The sequence below is a fragment of the Alligator mississippiensis genome, chromosome 4 (assembly GCF_030867095.1).
Source record: "Alligator mississippiensis isolate rAllMis1 chromosome 4, rAllMis1, whole genome shotgun sequence".
NCBI lineage: Eukaryota > Metazoa > Chordata > Crocodylia > Alligatoridae > Alligator > Alligator mississippiensis.
Window position 1 is genome coordinate 96,972,192 of NC_081827.1, and position 19,675 is coordinate 96,991,866.

Here is a 19,675-nt window from a genome sequence, read left to right on the forward strand (position 1 = left end):
TATCTGAACAAATAGTATTCCATATCAATCAAAGCAACAAGGAACCCAACTGCCTGGATTAGTATAAAAATAGCTTTCCATTTCTACAGCTACATTCACCCTCAAGCTGTTTAGAGGCTATTTATAGATTTCATCTGCCCTTCACTAAAATATAGCCATGTTCAAGCAGCTATTTAACAGCACAGAATAGTTAGCAATGGAAGCAAAAAACTCATGTCTTAATGGGGAACTGACAGAAACAGAGCAGAATTATCCAAGCTGAGATTTGACCAGAGTTGTTATATACCCTGTCATATAAAGAGTCCAAGGGATCTTTAAGTCCAGCAGCTTTGGCCCTCTGCTTTGCATCTTATTTTCCAGCAAACAGTGGGCACTTATACACGTAATGGACCTCTGCTCTGACATGTGCTAATTAGCTTGTATTGGAGTAGACTCAATTAACCAAGTTTGCTGTGAGTCTGCTGGAGCGTGTTAATTGGCGCACTCCAGCAGCCTCTGCATCACGTATATTCAGTGTCCCACATTTCAAAATGCCAGTGGGGGCACTTTAACTAGAGCTCATCAAACAAGCTCCAGTTAAAGCACCCCTGCCACCAGTTTGAAGCGCATGACGCTGAATACATGTGACGCCGCCAAGGGCACTTCAATTACAGCATCTCAGAGCCACTCTAATTAAAGTACATGCCCCACCCCCAAGCACGTGTATAGACACCCAGTATCCCTAGCACACCAGTGAAACACTGAGTCATCAGTGAAGTTGGAGGGCAGGGTGCCACTTACCTAGTCCCATCAAGTCCTCCAGCATACATCTCCCTTGTCTACTTGGGAAAGATTGACATTAGAAGACGCTGTTGTGAATAAGTTACCACCCTGCCCAGCTACTTAGCCTAAGAGAGCTATGTGCACCTGAGAGGCTCAGTGCCTGCCCTTCAGGGCAGTTGCTGCCCCCTGGTTTCAGCTCTTTACCTTAGCATCTGTGCCCATGACCAGGTCCTTCAGTTCAATGATCTTGTCATTTATAGATGACCGATACCGCTTCTCAATAATGTTATGGGTTGTCCTCCTCTCTCCTTCTTTGGGTGGCTCTGGTTGCTTGACACCACCTGGCACCTGTTTGATAGGCATCTTTTCCTGTCCCATCATCATGGGCATTGTGGTCAAAATGGTCCCATTACTGCCAACTAAGGTCTAAGAAAACAGAACACGCATCGAATTACTAGTTACAGTTAAGGAAGAAAGGAGTTATGAACCATATGAACAAAAGGAATGTAAAAAAATTAAGCTAGAATTAAGGGTAAAGGGATACACAAATTAAGCACAATACACCTCTCACTTCTAAGATAGGCCCCTGCCCTCACTACATCCTGTTCCATTCCCTTCAAACCCCCCCAGATAAAACACTGTAGAGCACTGCAGAAGGGGTAAGCAGCACTACTGCCTAGGCCAGTACCTGTATGGTGAAAGTACTTAAGTCTCCAGGTCTGCTGACTCCAGCACTTCACAGCATTGTTAAGCCACTTTCATTTTCAAAACTGAAGCACAAAACCAGATTCATTCCAACTCCCAGAACCCTCTGTATTATCTGTTGGGTCTCAGCCAAACTTACATGACAAATAGTCACTGTATCAGTGGCAGGTGATCCTATTTTAGACTTCATAAGCAGCAAGGATGTTACAGAGAAGCAGGACACAAAACATACCTTCGGGGGGAACAATCCCAAGTTGATTCAGTTTTGGTTAAAAAAAAAAAAGAACTAAAGTAAGCTTATAGGGATTTTTTTTCATTTGAAAACAGCAATTTAACAAATAAAAAGGAACTAAACAGCAAAGTCATATGAACTGAAGACTTCAAGAACCTGAAGAAAGCTTGAAATTTCTTTAGCTAAAACAGGGCTGTCCACTTGGCAGCCCATGGGCCACATGGGTTAAACTGTACCCCCCAACACACAAGCTCCTGCCTGGTCATCGCTGCCTCCATAGCTTCATCTGCAACAGCAGCCAGAATTTCCAGGCTCTCCTTCCCTCTCCAGCTTCTACTTCCTGCCCTCCCACCCAGGGGAGTTAGGCAGTGCAGCATGGCACAGGAAAGGGAGGGTAAGGGCAAGACCACACATGCTGTGCAGGGGGGAGTAGGGGACAGTCTTGAGTGAAATGATGTAAAAGCTATCTGGAACTGGTATCCTAAGCAAGGGGGAACACCTGGTATGGAAGGGCTCCAAGCCTAATTGGATGAAAAAAAAACATCTCCAAAAAGATAGTAGAAGCGGGTGGAAAGTGTATAGAAACAATAGGAAAAGGGATTTCTCAGCAAGGAAAGCTGTTCCCTGGAGGCCAGGAAGTGTAGGGATAAATACCAGAAGTCAGACTGAGTTAAAGTTTGCAAAGGAAACTGGAACAAACAGTAAAAAAAACAAACCATTCTTCAGGTTGACCATAAAAATGTTCAGAAGAGCTCAGAAAAAGTGCTCTGTTCAGTGTCTTGGGATTAAAGATTACTTAGTTGTGGCCCCAAAACTAAACCAAATTCTTTCCTCAGGCTTCAATTAAGGATGAGAAAGTTGAACATAGGTACAAAGGAAACCTGCCTAATGGACATTTAGATGTAGGAAAGTTTCTAATAAAGTACTCTGATACTAGACAAGTTTGGGGGCAGGTTTCATTTAATGTTTTCATTAATAATTCTGGTACTGAAAGAGGAAACGTGCTAAGCAGATCTGTTGACACAAAACTGGGAGGCACTGTCAATGCATAAGAGAACTGGAGTATCCCACAGAAAGGACTGAATGGCCTCGAAGGCTTGAATAATAAAAACAGAATGAAACTTAACGGTACAAATTGCAAGGTCACATATGTAGGGCCTAATAAAAATACCAGCTATAAACTGGCAGTTTCTCAACAGAGGTGGAAAAGACCCATGTGCAGTAGTTCTTCCCAGAATGACTGGAAGCCACAAATATGAGGTGGCTAGAAAAAATTAGCAGTGTCCCTCAGATGTCCCAGAAACGAAATTTCCAACAGGGAAAGGAATATTTAAGCCACTGTAAAAGGCTCTAATAAATCCTCATCTGGAATATACATAAGGCTGGTCAGCCACGTTCAAAAAAGATTAATTCAAACTGGATGAGGCATAGATAAACTCCAGTAAAGGGAAAAAGCTATTTAAGCTAAAGGCCAAAAGTGGTGCAAAAACAGGTATGAACTGGCCATGACTAAAATTAGGCAGGAAGCTGAAGCAGTGAGTGAGGTTCTGGAACAGCCAGCTGGTAAGAGCAACAGGAACAAAAATAAACCTTAAACCAGCTTTAAGACAGAACTCAGTACGTGCAAGCAAGGGATGATGCATCACAGCTGCCTGTGATAGCAGGGGACTAGATTCCATGATCCAGGACATACCTGTGTGTCCTATATCCCATGTTTCTATGCACAGCTCTTAGAAAGCACCTTGTGGGAAGAGAGGCCATAGTTCCTAGAGCTAAAAAGGTATGGCCCAGATTTTTGCCTTCTGAAATCCTTCTGTTGCTCAGATACCATTTTTTGCCACCAAGGACAGTAACTCCTCTAAAGAAAAGAAAGCAGCAGCAGCCACAGTCAGCATTCTGAAAATATTAGTCAATTTGGTCACAACTACCCAACAGGCAAATCAACCTGGAAGCCAGAGCAAACCAAAGCTTAAACCTAGACCAGTGGTTCTAATGTTTTGAGACTCCCAGCATCCCTCCCTAACTTCTGTGAATTGAGAAGCACCCCAGTTCAATAACTACTTTATTTACTGCAGCATTTAACTCCTGGAAGGGAGGGGAGGGGGGCAGGAAGAAGGAATGAGCTCTTAGCTCCCCCTAGTGCAGTGAGGCAGGAACAATCACATGCTTACCTCCTCACAATGGAGCCCCCACGAACAGGCCTTTGCTTAGCTCCTTACACAGGGGGCAGGGGGGCAGGGAAACACAAGCACGCACTTGGGTCTTTACACGGGGGCTGGCAGGGATAAGTAATGTAACCTTACCCCAAAACAAGCCCTCACTTACCTCCTTGCATAGGGGCTTGGCAGGGAAGATGCTTATCTCCTTACACCACACAGCACCCACAAGGAGCTTAAAACACCCCAGAGTGCTATTGCATCCCTACTGAGACCCTTCTTCAACTATGAATGCTTCCAGAGGAGCAGTAATTCTTCCAAAACCCCCTGCACATTATGAACTACCAGAATGTGCTGGAGAACAAGATCCACTCTTTGAATTAATGATACGCTAGTAGCCTGCAGCAGGTTTGACATTTCCTGCAACTGGCATATAGTGACACTGCAGAGGCACTGCAGGCAGATGCCTAAATGTTTGCTAAATTTACTAGACTATTTGCCTCAACGGCAACAAATTCCATAAATTGTGGGTTTTGTGGGGAGTCAGGTGGGGGAGCACAGCTATTTTAATGTTTTTAATGAATGGCTTTTAATTCTGAGCACTTCCTTATTCCAAAAGAATTAAAAATGGCAGAAAAGTATTGAGCCCTGTTCCTCAACTATTAAACGCAAGGAAAAATACGTAAGAATGTGCCCTTGGTCTTTGCTCTCTGAGCAAACCAGGCTGCCAAAAAAAATTCTAAACTGTGTTTAGCCTTGGTAAAGACAGGATATCAGTCCAGAGCAACCATCATGCTCATTCTCATCCTTGGATGGTACTAAAGGACAAATGTTCTCAACACACAAGGGAGGGAGCCACAATCAGGTCAGAGGAAACTAAAGGGAAGGCCCATACCGGTACCTGCAGAGCTGTTGTCTGAATAGGAGTTGTCAGTGTTGTGAGAGCTGGATTCTGAACCGCAGCCATTACAGGGTTACCATCTGCTTTCAGAGTTGTCAAGACAAGAGAGTCAGTCTTTATGATCTGAGGCTGGACCAGGACCTAAAGGAAGAAAAACACATTCACAGAATACGAGAGGTTAGCAGACGTGGAACAAGAAACATGCAACAACACTAGCTACAAGGCTGCCACACTACAATCTTCATGTTAGGTCTAAGTAGACGATAGAAGAGCTGCATTAGTACACCTAGTTCCCTTGCATGGCATCACCAGGATTCTCTGTCCACACCAGAAGACAATCCCTGCAATGAGGTGGCCCAGACACAAAGTGGGAAGAAGGGAAAAAGAGGACTAAAAGGGTCTCTGGTTTTCAATTTCTATGAGTAAGGTAAAGGTGTTATGTTTACAGGCAGCAGAGGCAGGGCTCCTCTGTTTCTTTAACCTTCATACAAAAAGTAGGTGACATCTCACCATGCTCTAGCTGCCTTTACCCCCAAGGAGCTCCTGGTACGCCTCAGGTAGAAAGCTCAGTGGGCCTCAAGGCCACACAGGAAGTGGAAAAGATGAATGAAAACCCACCATCCCTCATCTGTAATCAAACCCAGGTCCCTCCAGTCCAATTTCTGTGAGTAATTATGCAAAAATAAATGCGAGACAAATTTTTTCCTAGCACACCTCCAGCTGCCCCTATAATTTGTCTTCATATTACTGGGATGAGCACTCAGTATTCAACATTGCCAGGCAGCCATTGGCAGCCACCTAGTTTGAACGCTTCTCACGTACAGCCCAAACATTAAGGACAGGTTTTACCACCTAGGCTGAAAGAGACTAGTTATCCCAAATCTAACTGAAACCCAGCCCATAAAATTCTACTACCATTTACCCCAGTGCCTGTTATTACTTTTTTCCAGTTGCCTCCACCATTCCAGGTCAAACTGGGACTAGAAGTGGCATGACACGTATGATCTTATTCTGAATTAACATCCTTCATACAGAGCATATCCCACACTCCTCAAGCACTTCATATAATAGAGAGAAAAAAACTGATATCTCTCTCTGCTTTTGCAAGCTTATTTTCAAATGAGATTTAGAAGACATTGAAGCAGCAGGAAGACAACAGAAAACCTTCTGTATGGCAAAGGTGAGCTGATGAAAATGTTAGCAAACAAAAGATACTCTGGAGACTGTTTAGCTCTGCCTTTCAGGTGCGCTCTCAACTTCATAAAGTTTGCTCACTGTCACTAAAAATCACACTGAATTAACACACATATTCCAAAGGATGTAGGGTCTCTCTTATCTGAATTAAATGAAGTAAGAGGTAACGCTGGAGTGGTGTTGCAGACATGATAGTCTAGAAAATATATAAGGGGCAGAGATTTTTTGGGAAGGTATCTTTTATTGGAACAACTGTAGTTGAGAAAGATCTTAGACAAGCTTTTGGGCACAAGGGTACCCGGTGCCAACTATACAGCTGGTCCAATAAAATACAGTGTTCAAAAAAAATACTTGTCTTTTAAACGAAGATATCTATACCTATATTTATCTTTAAAAGAGCCACTTTTCACACACATCATCCCAAAAAAACTGCAAGGCCAACAGCAATCAAGCAACTGAGCCTCAGTCATCCTTACAAGCTACCTCCACACCACACCTGGAATTCTCAAGGGACTCATCTTTCCTAGTAATTCTCTCCTCACCAGGAATCTGGGGATGCCTCAAGTCCTACAGCTGCATCTTTTCTACTGGACCTGCTGAGCAGACTGGACACTCTTTTCTATTTATTCACATTTTTACTTACTGGAACTTGCTGGACCTGTGGAGCGGTTACGGTCTGAACTGTAGCTGGGGTCAGTGTCTGGATGGTGCCATTGGCGGCCTGCGTTAATACCCTCTGGGCCTGCACTGTCTGCACCTGCTGCTGAATGGTCACTGGCTGAACTTGAGAGGATGTCACCAGGCTCTGAACTTGAGGCTGAAGAACTGAAAAGAAGAAAGGAGGAAATGAGGGGCAGGCTGAAAACAAGGTTCTCCATCTAAGGGCTCTAAACCCAAGAGAGATGGTAAAGTCCCCACTGTCATCAGCCATCACCTGCTCAAAAGAGAACTGCTCAGCCAACAGGGTATGACAGCATTCATCTAGAAACCATCACTCTACAAATCATCATTACAAAAAAGGGAAGGAAACTGAGAACCCTTCGATCTAGCAGCACAGGTCTTCAACACAAACATTCACTTGAGTTATGCTAGCGTTTCTGGTCAGACCCTCATGAGAACATCTGAAGGTCATTTTCCCATTACAGCTCCCTGGAAGTGCCTAAGCTCAACAGGAGCACTCCCTTACAGTACACAGCATCCAGAACTCAGGTCTCATTCCCTTATTTTATTGCTACAGATTCAGTCACAGCAGAAAGCATATATTTAAAAATCCAGTTGCAACACAAACCACCGGAGTTCCAATCTTGGATGCAATGAACAGACCCAGGATTGGAGTACTACAAAAGCCTAACGATCACCTTCATTCCTAAAAATGCCATCTACAAAATCCCCTGAAGGAGCCAGTTTGGAGGACTGTGGGATCATGTCTAAGGAGAGCAAGCATTGATCTTCTAGTCAGTTCTCCTGCAAAGATTTACAAACCCATTTACTAGACTTTTCCTATTTTAGACTCAGAACCATAGAAAAGCAGGGCCAGAAGAGACCTCAGGAGGTAATCTAATCCATGCCCCTGCTTAAGGCAGGATCATTCCCATCTGAATCATCCTATCAAAATGTATGTCTAACCTAGGGCTGTCCAACTGGTGGCCCAGAAGAGGTTGATCTGGGGCCATTGGGCTTCCACCCAGCCACCATTCCCTCTATTGTTCCGACTGCAGCAGGGGTTCTGGGCTTCCCTTTCTGCTTCCTGTGCCTCCCTCAGCCAACTGGCACTGCATACAGGAGTCCACAGCTGGCGAGTTCAACCATGTGTGCATGCATGTGGGGAGGGGGTGGAAATACAGATGTACAGTGAAGCTGGGGGTGGGCAGGGAAATTAACACATTTAAAACTGCATGAACAATCTTGTCACTGAAACTGTCCCCTTTATTTGAGTTCCCCTGAATGTTACCTTGAAAACTTGTGGCTGCATTCTGGTATATTAGTGGCTGCTGAATGATCCTGGTTTGGGGAGCAGTGCTGAAGGTTGGTGTAATCATCACAGTCTGCTGCTGGAGCTGGGGTTGGAGCTGCGGCCGAGGCTGAAGGAGGGGGGCAGACCGTTGAGGGGCAGGTGCTGTTGCCTGGGGCACTTTGACTTGCACAGTTGGGAGCTGGGGAGAGGAAGCAGTGGGTGGGAAGGACTGCAGCTGCACCTGGCTATACGACTTCTGCAGCTGATGGTCTGCAATTCCACTACCACCATTTCCACCATTACCCTGGAACGTGGCACATAACTGTTCAGAAAACAGATCTGGGAACTCTCCAACCTGGTTGCTGACAAACTGCAGCATCTCTGTGAAAAAAAAGAAAGGATTTAAAATGTTATCTTCTTGCTGCTACATTCTTCTATCACACTTCACTCACAACTCCAAGGCTATGTGCATAACCACAGGGAAAAGCAGGGAGAGTTCCAGCACGGTCCAGAACAACAACAGAAAAGACTCCAGTCACAAACTGGCAGACACTTAGAGACCAAGAGATGGGAAGTTGAACAGCAGTTGGAACAACACTGCTAGTCAGGAGGGAACTACATTAACAGTCTGCTACAACCTGTGCTACGTGATGACAGTCAGTTCTACAACTCCCACACAAAGAAATTAAAGCAACTTCCAAAAGTATTACCAAAGGTATTAAAAAACCTAACATTTACCACAGCCACCTTCTAAAACAATAACATGCTGTACAGCAGTGATACTCAACCAGAGTGCTGTGAGATCCTTTTAAGGTACCACGGGATGCTGCACAATACTAGTGCTGTTAGGTATATGAACGCCTACATGCGATTCACAAGATAAACCCAGAGATTTCAAACAGCAGTACAGTGTCAAGAACATTCTGATCTCTTGTGGTCTTTCCAAGTTCTTTGCTACTTGAGAATTGCTCTGGTATTTTTCCAGTCAGGAAATGAGCGAAAGTGAAGAGATGTCTTGCCATACTACTTGTCCTCACTTTCCCACCCCCATCACCAGTCTAATGAAGATACTAATAAAATGGGATAAACCTCCAAAAGTAAGGACATTCTGTGTTAGAGAGACACTTGAATCTGGCATACCCACATTTTAAATGGTGGTGTCCTCTTAACCGATTTATAACTTTGAGAATAACTGACACTACTAGCTGCAAGAAGCACAGGTTACCTATTAACAAATGCTACTTATCCCAAAGGAGAACAGCTACTACACTTCTTATCTCAACTTTTGGCCAAACAAATGAAGGAAACATTTTTACTTCCCAGGAACCAATCACAAAATGCTGCTGAAACAAATGGAAATATTTCAAGATGATTAAACATTTAAGCATGAACATCATGCCTGGTGCCAAACAGGATACAGTTACCAAAGCTGTTAATCCTCATAAACTGGGATTAAATGATCATTTGCTAGGACCAGGAAATAAAAGACACTTAACAGTCCTAAACTTTAATCCGATACACCAAGATGTATTATAGGGACTAAGGATCCCTCACGGTCCTGGAAGCAGAATACAGATCCAAGTTGGATAAGGTGTTGTTATGAAGAGCAGTTCTTATTTAGGAACCTATATTCAACTACTGTTTTTAAAGACAAGTGACAGAGCATTGCCTAACCTGAATTTGACCAAAGAGAAAAAAAAATGAGGATGAACTTCAGGAAGTTCAGCTGTTTATACAACAAAAATGTTTTCCAAAATACAAGGCGAAGAACATGCAAAATAAAATCTCAGGAAGTCTGCATAATAACAGAAGGCTACCAGCAGGTGTCAACTAAATGACAAACCCACAATTGCAAGAACCCCCCGCTATGGGTTGTGAAGGCCTGAACCACTAAAACAAGAACAAAACAAGTTATTATGGAACGCTCTTCTAAACAGCCCTGCACCAGGAAAATGTCAAGATGTTTTGAAATTAAATCCATCTATGGTTTTAGCCAGCAGCGTCTACGAACTTTACAATGATGAATGCTGGGCAACAGACAACACTAACTTCATCCCCAGGAGACAGCTGAAAAAATATGTGTACACTCATTTTTTTCCTTTTAATGTCGCCATGAAAAAATTGAGTTGAAATACCAGGGAAAGGAACAGACATAAGCAGTTGAAAGGGTTGATTCAGGTGGAAAAAAGTACTCTAAATGTATGTGTTCTGTGCCAGATTCACTTTTCCAGGATAGGAAAAATATTTTTGATATGTCTTGTACAATCTGGATCTCAAATGCATCTTTTTGCAACGTTTTTACAGCCAACATAATGTTTTTCTTTTTAAACTGTGTAGCACTGCAGTAAGCTGCATGTGGACATTTTGTATGGACAGACCTACATTTTATACAGTTAGTAGGACTGATCAGTGCTCTCACACAACACTCCCTGGCCTCATTCCAGGTCCTACTCTGCAACCTGAACTCGCAAAGTACTAACTTCCTAGAGTATTCAGCACCTGGGCACTAGGGCCTGGACACTGCACAGTCACAATCATTTACCTTGCCATGTATGTTTCAGACTGACAAGCTACTGTAAACTACTGTACAAATGCACGCATTTGTAAAGAATGGACTGCAGAGAATACTCTAGCCTGAAAGAGCAGAGTGTGTGGCAGGGCTGCTGCTGCTGCTGCCCTGGCAGTGAGATAAGGAAGATTTAAAAAAAAAAAAAATCAAAGTTATTTGACAAGCTCGTGTTGGACTGCAAAACACCAGGATCTTGCATGCTGGACTGCAAAACACCAGGTTCAGACATTTGGTGTATGTGCTTGGCTGAGGAGCCAATGGGGCGAAGCTACCATCTGTGGGATTATGACTGAATGCCTCTAAATCAGAATCCCCCCTAAACGTAACGATACCGCAGCGCCGTGGAGCCTCGGGTGGCCCCGGACCTTGCTCTTGCTTCACCCCATCTAAAAATGTAACTTAGGGCTGAGCCAAACAAAATGCTCCCATGCTTCCTTTCCCTCTGTCGAGGATGAGTTGCTCTGAACTATACCAAACTGGCTGCATCAACTAGTAACACTGCTGACCAATAACTGATCAGAAAATCTGCCTCTTGGTTCGGTCTACCAACATCAAATGGCTGTTACACACCAGGTGACAGAAAGAGCACCTATTGTTTATTCTCTGAAAAGACCGCCACCTATAATGCTTTACATATTCAATGAGCAGCACCAACATAACCTACTAATATTAAGCTTCAGCACCCTTTTGTATAATAAGCTATAACATCACCTAGCCCCATTTTGCAGATTGTAAAATAGCAAAAGAATTTCCTAAGGCAACATTACAAGTTAGCAGCAACTCTTAACTCCAATGTGTGACTCAATGTTGTATTGATCCACCAGGGAGGATGCTGTAAAACACATGTGCTCCTCCCTTCGTGCACTGCACAATCAACTGTTGAGCAAAGCCAGAAGAGGCACTTGTACAACAGCAGGCCATGTTAGCAAGTCTCCTGTTTCTTCTGCAGGCCAGCATTTATATTCAGTCCAGATCAGGTGTTCACTACCAGGGAACAACAGAAAGAAACTGAGCAAAGGGGGGGGGGGGGGGGGGGGGGAATAAAGCATCTGGGAAACGTCTCCTTTTGGTAAGGCATATTTAGGATTCTATGGAATACCTGCTCATAGAAATCAGTGAAAGCCCAGATGTCTGAGTCATTTATACAGGGGCTTGGAAAGGCACGAGGGAGTACATTTCAAGCAACTTACTGCTGACTTCAGACAGGCTAGAACTAAGGGGAAGATGCAACTTAACTTGCCTGCATCCTTTCCAATTTCTTTGATGCTAAAACCAGCTATTTATAGGCCGTGACACTTCAAGTTATTAGTAGGAAAGAAGTAGGAATCTGGGCAATGAGAATAAGCAGCACAGTGTTTACTGCTGCCAGGACAAAAGCAGGTGCCCCAAACCCAGATGTCTGAAAGGACACTACTATTCCCGTACCCTACACACACACATTCACACTGCACTTATTCCCAGTGTCAATCCCACAAAAGGGCCCCCCAAGAAAGCAATGGCTATGATGAAACCAGAGAGTTGTTGACGACTGCCCCATCCCTTGCGAGCATCCGCTGTTAGCCAGAAACATCCATATGGCAAACTCTCAAAAAGCAAGAAAGAAAAAGAAAAAAAGCATGGTGGAAGCTGATGGAGATCCTGCTCTCAGGGGCACTCCCTTGCACAGCAGCCGGGGACACAGGAAGGCAGCACACACCTTTCAATCGGGGATGCCAACAGAAATAAAGGCTTCTGGGATGCAACAGTCTGTGCGAGAAGCACACCCATGGCAGGCACAGCGTAGACACGCAACCCTGCCTGGCGGATGTGGGCCAGGAGTGGCAGAGCCCCGGGGGTGACTTCTGCCTAGCAGGAAGCCCCATGGTGCCCACGCAGGTGAGTCTCGCCCAGCAAACCCCACCTGCATGGGACAGCCAAGCCCCAGGCAGAGGAAGGCAGTAGGGCCCCGACACCCTGCGCCCACCCAGTACCCTCCACCCAGCCCACGCGAGGCAGGAGAAGGGTCTGGCCCAGCCAACCCCACCTGTGTGCGAAGGCCAAGCCTGGGGGCACACGAAGACACCCTGTGCCCACCAGGCCCACCGCACCGAACCCGCGACAGGGCGGCCCCCCACGCGCGGGCCCTCACCCAGGGCGGCCCCACGCGCGCCCCAGGGCCAGGCTGCGGGCACGTGCCCCCCACGCGTGCCGCCGCCCCACGCATAACCGCGCGCAGCCCGCGCCCCACGCGTGACCCCCGCGCTCACCGTCGATGTCGCCCAGGGTGAGCTCGTCGCCCAGCTCCGTGAGGGTCTCCATGGTCTCCATGCCCAGCTCGCCACTCTCCATGGCCGCCACCGCGCGCGGGCCCGCCCCGACCGCTCACCCCGGGCATCAACCGTCCCGCCGCTCAGTCCCTGCTCCGAGCTCCCGCAGGCTCCGCCGCCATCTTGGGCCGGCCCCGCCCCCCCGCCGGGCAGCCCCTACCCCTACCCCCACCAACGCGGCAGCGCTCCCGCGGCGCGTTGTCAATGAGACCAGGGCCCCTCCGACCAACCAGCGGCCGCGCCGGCTCGTGGTGTGATGGCGCGTCGGCGATCAGCAGCTTTGATTTGCATACATAGCCCCGCCCCTCCACCTCCTTTTCTCTCCTCCTCTCCATGTGGAATATTCATGAGGGGGCGGGGCCGCCTTGCTAATTATTCACCAGCGCGAAGGAGAATTTAAAGGGGCAGAACGCAGGAGGGGGGGCTGCAGGGCGGGGCGGGGCGGGGCGGGGCGGGGCAGGGCAGGGCAGGGCAGGGCAGGGCAGGGCAGGGCAGTGCAGTGCAGTGGCAGCACCAGGAGAGCTCAGGTGCTGGCAGGGCTAGAGCGAGGTGCCAGGAGCCTGGCTGAGCCCTGCACGCTGCCAGTCCTCCAGGGCCTTCCCACAATTCCCACCTCCGGGCACAGGACACAAGCACTCCCTGCCGGTGGGGCCAGGCCCTGCAGCTCAGCTGAGCGCAGCAAAGGGGCCTTCGGGCCCCTGGGCCCTGGAAACACCAAGGCCTGAGCAGGCATTAGGTGCCCCAGGGCTTGCCGGTGCAGGCAGAGCCCAGAGGGAGCAGCCCCCTGCAGCCCCAAGAACACAAGAATGACCGTTTCCAGGCTCTGCCCCTTGGGCCCCGGGGCCAGTGTCACACGGCAGGGAGGGGGTGCACAAAGGAGGAGGGAACTGGGTGCTGCCAGGGTTTTCCGCACTGCTCCTCTCACTCACAGCCTCCAGCATTCAGGGTCTAGACTCTAGGCCCAGGGTGCTCAGCCTCTGGCCTGTGGGCCAAATGCAGCACACAGAGCCTTGGAAAGCAGGTTGCCCGGGTCCCTGCAGGGCAGGAAAGTTGGAGCAGGGGCACAGGGGCAGGTCAGGCTGCCGCCCTCCCTGCTGTCAAAAGGCCAAGGCCCTTGCGAGGGCTCAGAGCCTTGACCTGCTGTTCTCCCCACATGGTGCTGGGCCATGCCTCCTTCCATCTGCCCAGCCAGGTTGGAGCTGGGCTATGCCTGCTTCCTTCCATGGGGCAAGCCATGCCCTCTCCCCTTTAATGGCTGGTTCAAGGTTGGGCCATGCCCCCTGCCCCCCCAAGCTGTTTGCCACACCCCTTTCACCTGCTCCACCAGTTTGGAAACAGGCCATCCCCCCCCCCCCCCACTTTCCCTACACAGCTGGCTGGGAGCCAGGCTGCTCTCCCATTCCCCTCCGCACAACCGGATGGGGACCTGCCACGCATGCCCCAGGGGCTGAACTGGGTCCACCTGCCCAATCAAGCCCATGAAGGGACAACGTCTGATTCAGAGGCCGTGCCCCTCACTTCTGTGCTCAATAGCAACTGATGCCCCTTTCCTCTAAGAATGCATCCCATCCCTTTTTGAACCTGGCTAAACCATCAGGCAGGCAAGGAGTTCCATACTCTCACAACACCCTGCGTGAAAAAGAACTTCCTTTTGTTAGTTTTAAACTGATTGCCTCCTGGTTTCATTTTGTGATCCCTACTTCTTGTATTCTGGGAGAGAGTAAATAACAAATCCCTGTTTACTTTCTGTTCACCATTTAGTATTTTGTAAACATTTATGTTCCGCCTCATGCATCTCTCTTCTAATCTGAATAGGCCTGGCCTCTTTAATCTCTCCTCCTATGGAAGAGCCTCCATTCCACTAATCATCCTTGTTGCCTTTCTCTGTACCTTCTCTAGTTCCTCTATATCCTTTTTGACATGCAGGGACTAGAGTTTGAGGATTTCTTGATTTCATTGCAAGTTTCACAATAAATGATGTGTTACTTGCACCTTATTTCTTGCCCTCCGTGGTTGTAGAAAAATACCTTTACAAAGTGCCCCGAGTGTTCCTAAAGGTTCAAAGACTCAATGGCAAACATAAACACACACCATACAGAACACAAACTATTGGGCAATTTCCAATTCTTGTGATTTTAAAGCCAGTCTCCCTGATTTGGGGAGGGCCCGACTCACAATTTGAAAATGTCCAAACTGGCCGTACTGCTGTGGAGTTACACTTGGGAAAAGTTAACAAAACCATCTCTCTAGTTATGGTTTAACCAGCAACCTGCAGCTCCCCTGGCCAGGCTGCATTTCAAATATAATCCTGTCGTGTCATTTCAAGCCATACAGTTTGCCAAATGTACATGTTCTCTGGATAGTTAGGGACCCCTGGCCTTCCTCTCTTACCTCAGTGCAGCCTTTGTATGGCAAACTGCTCCACCCTTCTAGCTCTCCTATTTAGCTGGCCAGGCAACTTTTGTTCCCTTCTGCCATGTGTCTTTTCCCCTAATTAATCGTTCTTCTTCTCTAACCACTTTCTTTTCTGAGGCTCTTTTGGTAGGGAGTCCAGCAATATACAGTCTTGGTGCTCTGATCTTTTCTCCTCTGTCTTCTCTTCCCACGTCTTTGTTTCTTCTTCCTTTTTAATGTCACAAAATCCATTATTTCCTTTCAAGCCCCACTACCAAAACCTTTGTTTGATATTGCCTTTATTATCACAACCTTCAGCCTCTCTCCCTATACTGTAGTCACCTCTCCAAATTGTTGTATTGGCTTCCTGCCTCCACACCAGATTCAAGCTCTCATTCATTTGCAAGCCTTTACATAATCCCCCACCTACACCTCTGCTGTTGCTTTCCCTTCACTGTCCTCAAATGCTCTACACTCTACCCAGTCCCTTCTCTTCTCCTTCTTCCTCCTCCCTTCCCACCCACTCGACCAGCCCTTTCTTCAGCCCATCTCCCTGTCCTCACCTGCCACGCAATTCTTCTTCACATCACTTCTGACAGCCATCTTTCCTCCTCTGATGACTAATCCGCAACCTGTCCCAGCCCTCAATCGTTCCCCTGTCTTTTGTGCTTAACATAGTATTATAGTGCTGCAGGGAAGAAAACACTGCTCCATGAGTGAAGTGTGGCATTAACCTATAGCTCTATATGAATAAAACGTTAACTATTCTGAAATACAGATGTCTCAAAAGTGAGGTGGAGAAGACATTTGACAGCAATTATACACAACGGTTGAAGACCTGAAGTAAAGACTGTAACTACCCAATACAAATTTGGCCATAACACTGGGGCTAGAACCTTTACTTTTGTGACAAGTAATGTTAGATCTGACAGTTTTCAGAGGCCATAGCTTCATTTGTAATGTGCAGGGATCCTGGTTTTCTCTGTTTAAAAAATCCAAAGTCTCTGATAAAAAATTCCAAATTTTCTGATTAAAACCCCCAAAATCTGCATTTTCCCATGATTAAAATGAAACACCACTATATTTTATTTATATATATAATTATTTTTTATTATTATTTTATTATTTTTATATATATATATATATATATATAAAATAAAGTTGAACACAATGTTTTATTGATATATTTGCAATTTTAAAGCAATTTAGAAGCCTACTAGTACCTCAATCGTCATAATAAAATAAATTCTAAATACCTATATACTTTGGCGTTTGATATTTTTTTATCATAGAAAATAATAGAAAAATCAAAGCTCCCCCTACCCACTTTGCTTATCAGGACACGGGTCCAGCTGTGGCTGTTCCCCCATGCTGCTTTGTGGTGCCGAGCAGCCCCAATATGTCGGTGACTTCCTCCCACCCATCCTGTTGCTCTTCACTCCCAAGCCACAGTTCTCCCAGCCCTGCTGATTCTCCTCACTCCCAACCCACAGCATCCTGGCCTTGCCAGTGCCTCTCACTCCCAACCCATACCCCCTTGGACCTGCTTGTGTCCCTCACTCCTAAACTACAGCCCCCCTCTCCCAGCCCCCCAGTGTGGGAAAGGGCATGTGTGGGCACAGGTGATGCGTGGGGGGTGGGAGGGGCACAAGTGACATGGGGGCTTGGGGGCATGTGCCCCCCAAGATTTCTGTGCCCACAACGGGGCACCAGACTGCAGCTGAGCTGGACAAGTTCTGGGGCAGGAGCTGCCTCCGTGGCTCATCAGAAGCAGTACACGGCACAAGAAGGAATGCTGCCATGGCCACAAAGTTGAGGTGCCCCCTGCCCACCTGGCAGCAGTCGGGGCACAACTCCATGCTGCTACCGCTGCTGCACCTCACTGTGGTGGCTCCTACTCCCCACAGCAGCCCACTGCAGGCTAGAACTCCTACATTTTTCTCTGTTAAAGGAGAAATCTGTGATTTTCTCTTTTAAGTGAGAAAATCTGCATTTTTCTCTGTTAAAGGAGAAAATCCACATTTTTCCACAGTGAATGGAAAACCCGGATCCCTGGTAATATGCCATCTGTAAGACTGCACTGTTCCCTGGCACTACACTGTGGCACTGGTTTAGTATGTACTAGATCGGGGGTGCTTAAATACCAGCCCCTATCACCTGTAATCTGGCCTGCAGGGCAGACCAGGACCCATACTCAGCACTCAGAGCCAGGTCGAGGCAGTGTGGGGCCCCAGAACCCAATCCTGGCATGCAGGACTGGGTGGAGGCAACATGGGGCCCTAATCCCTGCGCATGGAGCCTGATGAAGGGCAGTGTGGACCTTGGGGCCCAGTCCCTGCTCATGAATCCGGGCAGAGGTGCCAGCTCCAGAGCCTGACCCCTGGATGTGGGACCTGGCAGAGGTGGCATGGGCCTCAGGGGCCCCAATTCTGGTATGCAAAGCCTGGAAGAGGCAGTATGGGGTCTGGAGCCCCTGAGGCCAGGCAGGGACAACACAGGGTCCTGAGGCATCAATGCCAGCAAGCAGGACTGATAGAGGCAGCACATGGAACCAGGTGGAGGCAGTGCAAGCTGAAGCCGGGCTTGTGGGCCTGATCCTGAGGCCAAAAGATTGAAGACTGCTGGACTAGATTCAGACCAGACCCAACTCTTCTTAGTACCATTATATATGCTCAGAGGCAGTCACAAGTCCAAGATGGTGTGTTTGGTTCCTCCGTACAAAACAATGCTGAAATGCAGCCTTCCAGATCAGCTGCTAATACAACACTCACAGGAAAGAGTGGAAACATTTCCAAAGCAAACTCCCACTCATGGATTCTAAATTGAGCAAGGAAAGATATTTGACCAGAGATGTCTTATCAGGCGAATCCCACCCCCATCAAGCATCCAACCTGTAACATGAGTAGTTCTGTAAAAAAAGGGACCTATTAGGACAAGGAAACTAAAGAGGTTTTTTTTAACTGATCCTTCTCAGATGTGTTTCTAAATCCTCCACCTCACTTCCCAAGGTGATGCAAAGGATACTGCAGGAATATATGTGATGGTTCATACCTGGCAGCATCATTTGAGCAAATTAACTTTGGTAGAAGACAGAAGGCAGGAAATGAGAATCGTTCAAGCCTTCCCCACCCCTACAGGATTGCTAGGACAGGGAGATTGCAGTTTACCAGATGATACCTCTAACCCATGATCCAAGACAGGGGAGCCATGCTGTCATTGAGACTGTGCTGCTCCCTACATGATTGTGTCCCTGAACAATCACACACCCTGCTCACTGCTAACCCACATACCTTCTGGGTATGTAAAGACCGTGTCAGGCCTCCTCACCCCCTCTTCCCTCTCTATCTCTGACTAATCTGTGAGAGCCCATCTGCTCAGTGGTTAGAAGAGCTGACACATGCAAAGCTGATGCATCCATTGCATCAGAGCCCATACTGTGGCATGGATGCAAGATTGGGAGGGGGCTGTAGGCAGTGGCATGTGGCCCACATCAGACATTAGTATCCTCCTCCATCCATCTCCTACACACCTGTCAATGAAGAAGATTCAGGGAAGACTGACATAGACAAAATGGAACAGGCCAGGACAATTCTAATAAAACAGGACACTGAGATTAAGAGCCATATCCTAACAGAACTGCTGTCCAATTTTTAATGAGCCCAGGTTTTCAGGTCTCAGTTGTATTTGCCATTCAAAGGACACTGATGATGACAGCTCAGACCTAAATAAGCACCATACTGTGATACTGGCTCAGAACCAAGTGCAGAGAGAAGAGAACCACCACTTTCTTTATCCATCAATACTGCTCCCAACAGCCATCTGCTTATGCTTGGTCCCATGCATCCAGGACCTGCTTTGCAGAGGTGCCAACCTCTTATCAGTTCTACTTCAAATCAGCAAGAGTTATGGATGTTCAGCATTCTGAAAAAAATCAAGCTAATAATGCTCAAGCATAAATTTATTTCAGCCCTAAGTTCTGATACAGCCTGAAAGACTACAGCAGCTAGTATCTAAAGATGATTTCCTTCCTTCCGCAACCTATTCAACAGGAATTAGGTGCCTCACTTTGCTTAGATGCTTTTGAAAATCCCTCATGGTGCCTTTCAACAACCTCAGGTACACAAATAATTTTGAAAAAACATAATCCTAAATGCCTAAAGGACCTTGCTAGCCTGTGGGTAAGAGACAGTCCTTAAAAAAGCCCCAAATCATTATACTGCTTCCATTAGCTAAATAGCAGTAGCTGGTGTGTTATGAAAGCCTGGGGTCATTAAAGATTGGATGGCACTTCTGTAAGAACATGGCCCTTAATCCCAGTGTCCTGATCTAACAGAAATGTCCTGGACTATTCCATTTCACTTAGCTGAATCTTCCCTGGAATTTCATTGGGAAACAGGTGGCATGTTGCTGATGGTGGGACAGGATTCTTAGAGCACACTTGCACAGTATTTTTAAAGACACTCTTTTAAACAAATAATAAGTGCTGTGATAACAGATTGTCC

The 19,675-nt window shown here is 46.9% G+C and overlaps 1 protein-coding gene across 2 annotated transcripts in view; it reads right to left on the reverse strand.

Annotated features, from left to right (window-relative positions):
• Positions 1–12,925, reverse strand: part of SREBF2 (sterol regulatory element binding transcription factor 2) — a 34,222-nt gene extending 21,297 nt beyond the window's left edge. The window contains exons 1-5 of one of the 2 annotated variants that reach the window (XM_006258970.4): positions 12,720–12,925; positions 7,902–8,285; positions 6,594–6,775; positions 4,751–4,897; positions 967–1,188 (exon numbers count right to left, since the gene is read on the reverse strand). In XM_006258970.4, the coding sequence (XP_006259032.1) occupies positions 967–1,188; positions 4,751–4,897; positions 6,594–6,775; positions 7,902–8,285; positions 12,720–12,801 (1,017 nt within the window). In that variant the 5' untranslated portion in view covers positions 12,802–12,925. The remainder of the gene's footprint in view (positions 1–966; positions 1,189–4,750; positions 4,898–6,593; positions 6,776–7,901; positions 8,286–12,719) is intronic. The other variant, XM_006258971.4, reaches the window with a different exon arrangement.
• Positions 12,926–19,675: the final 6,750 nt, after the last annotated feature.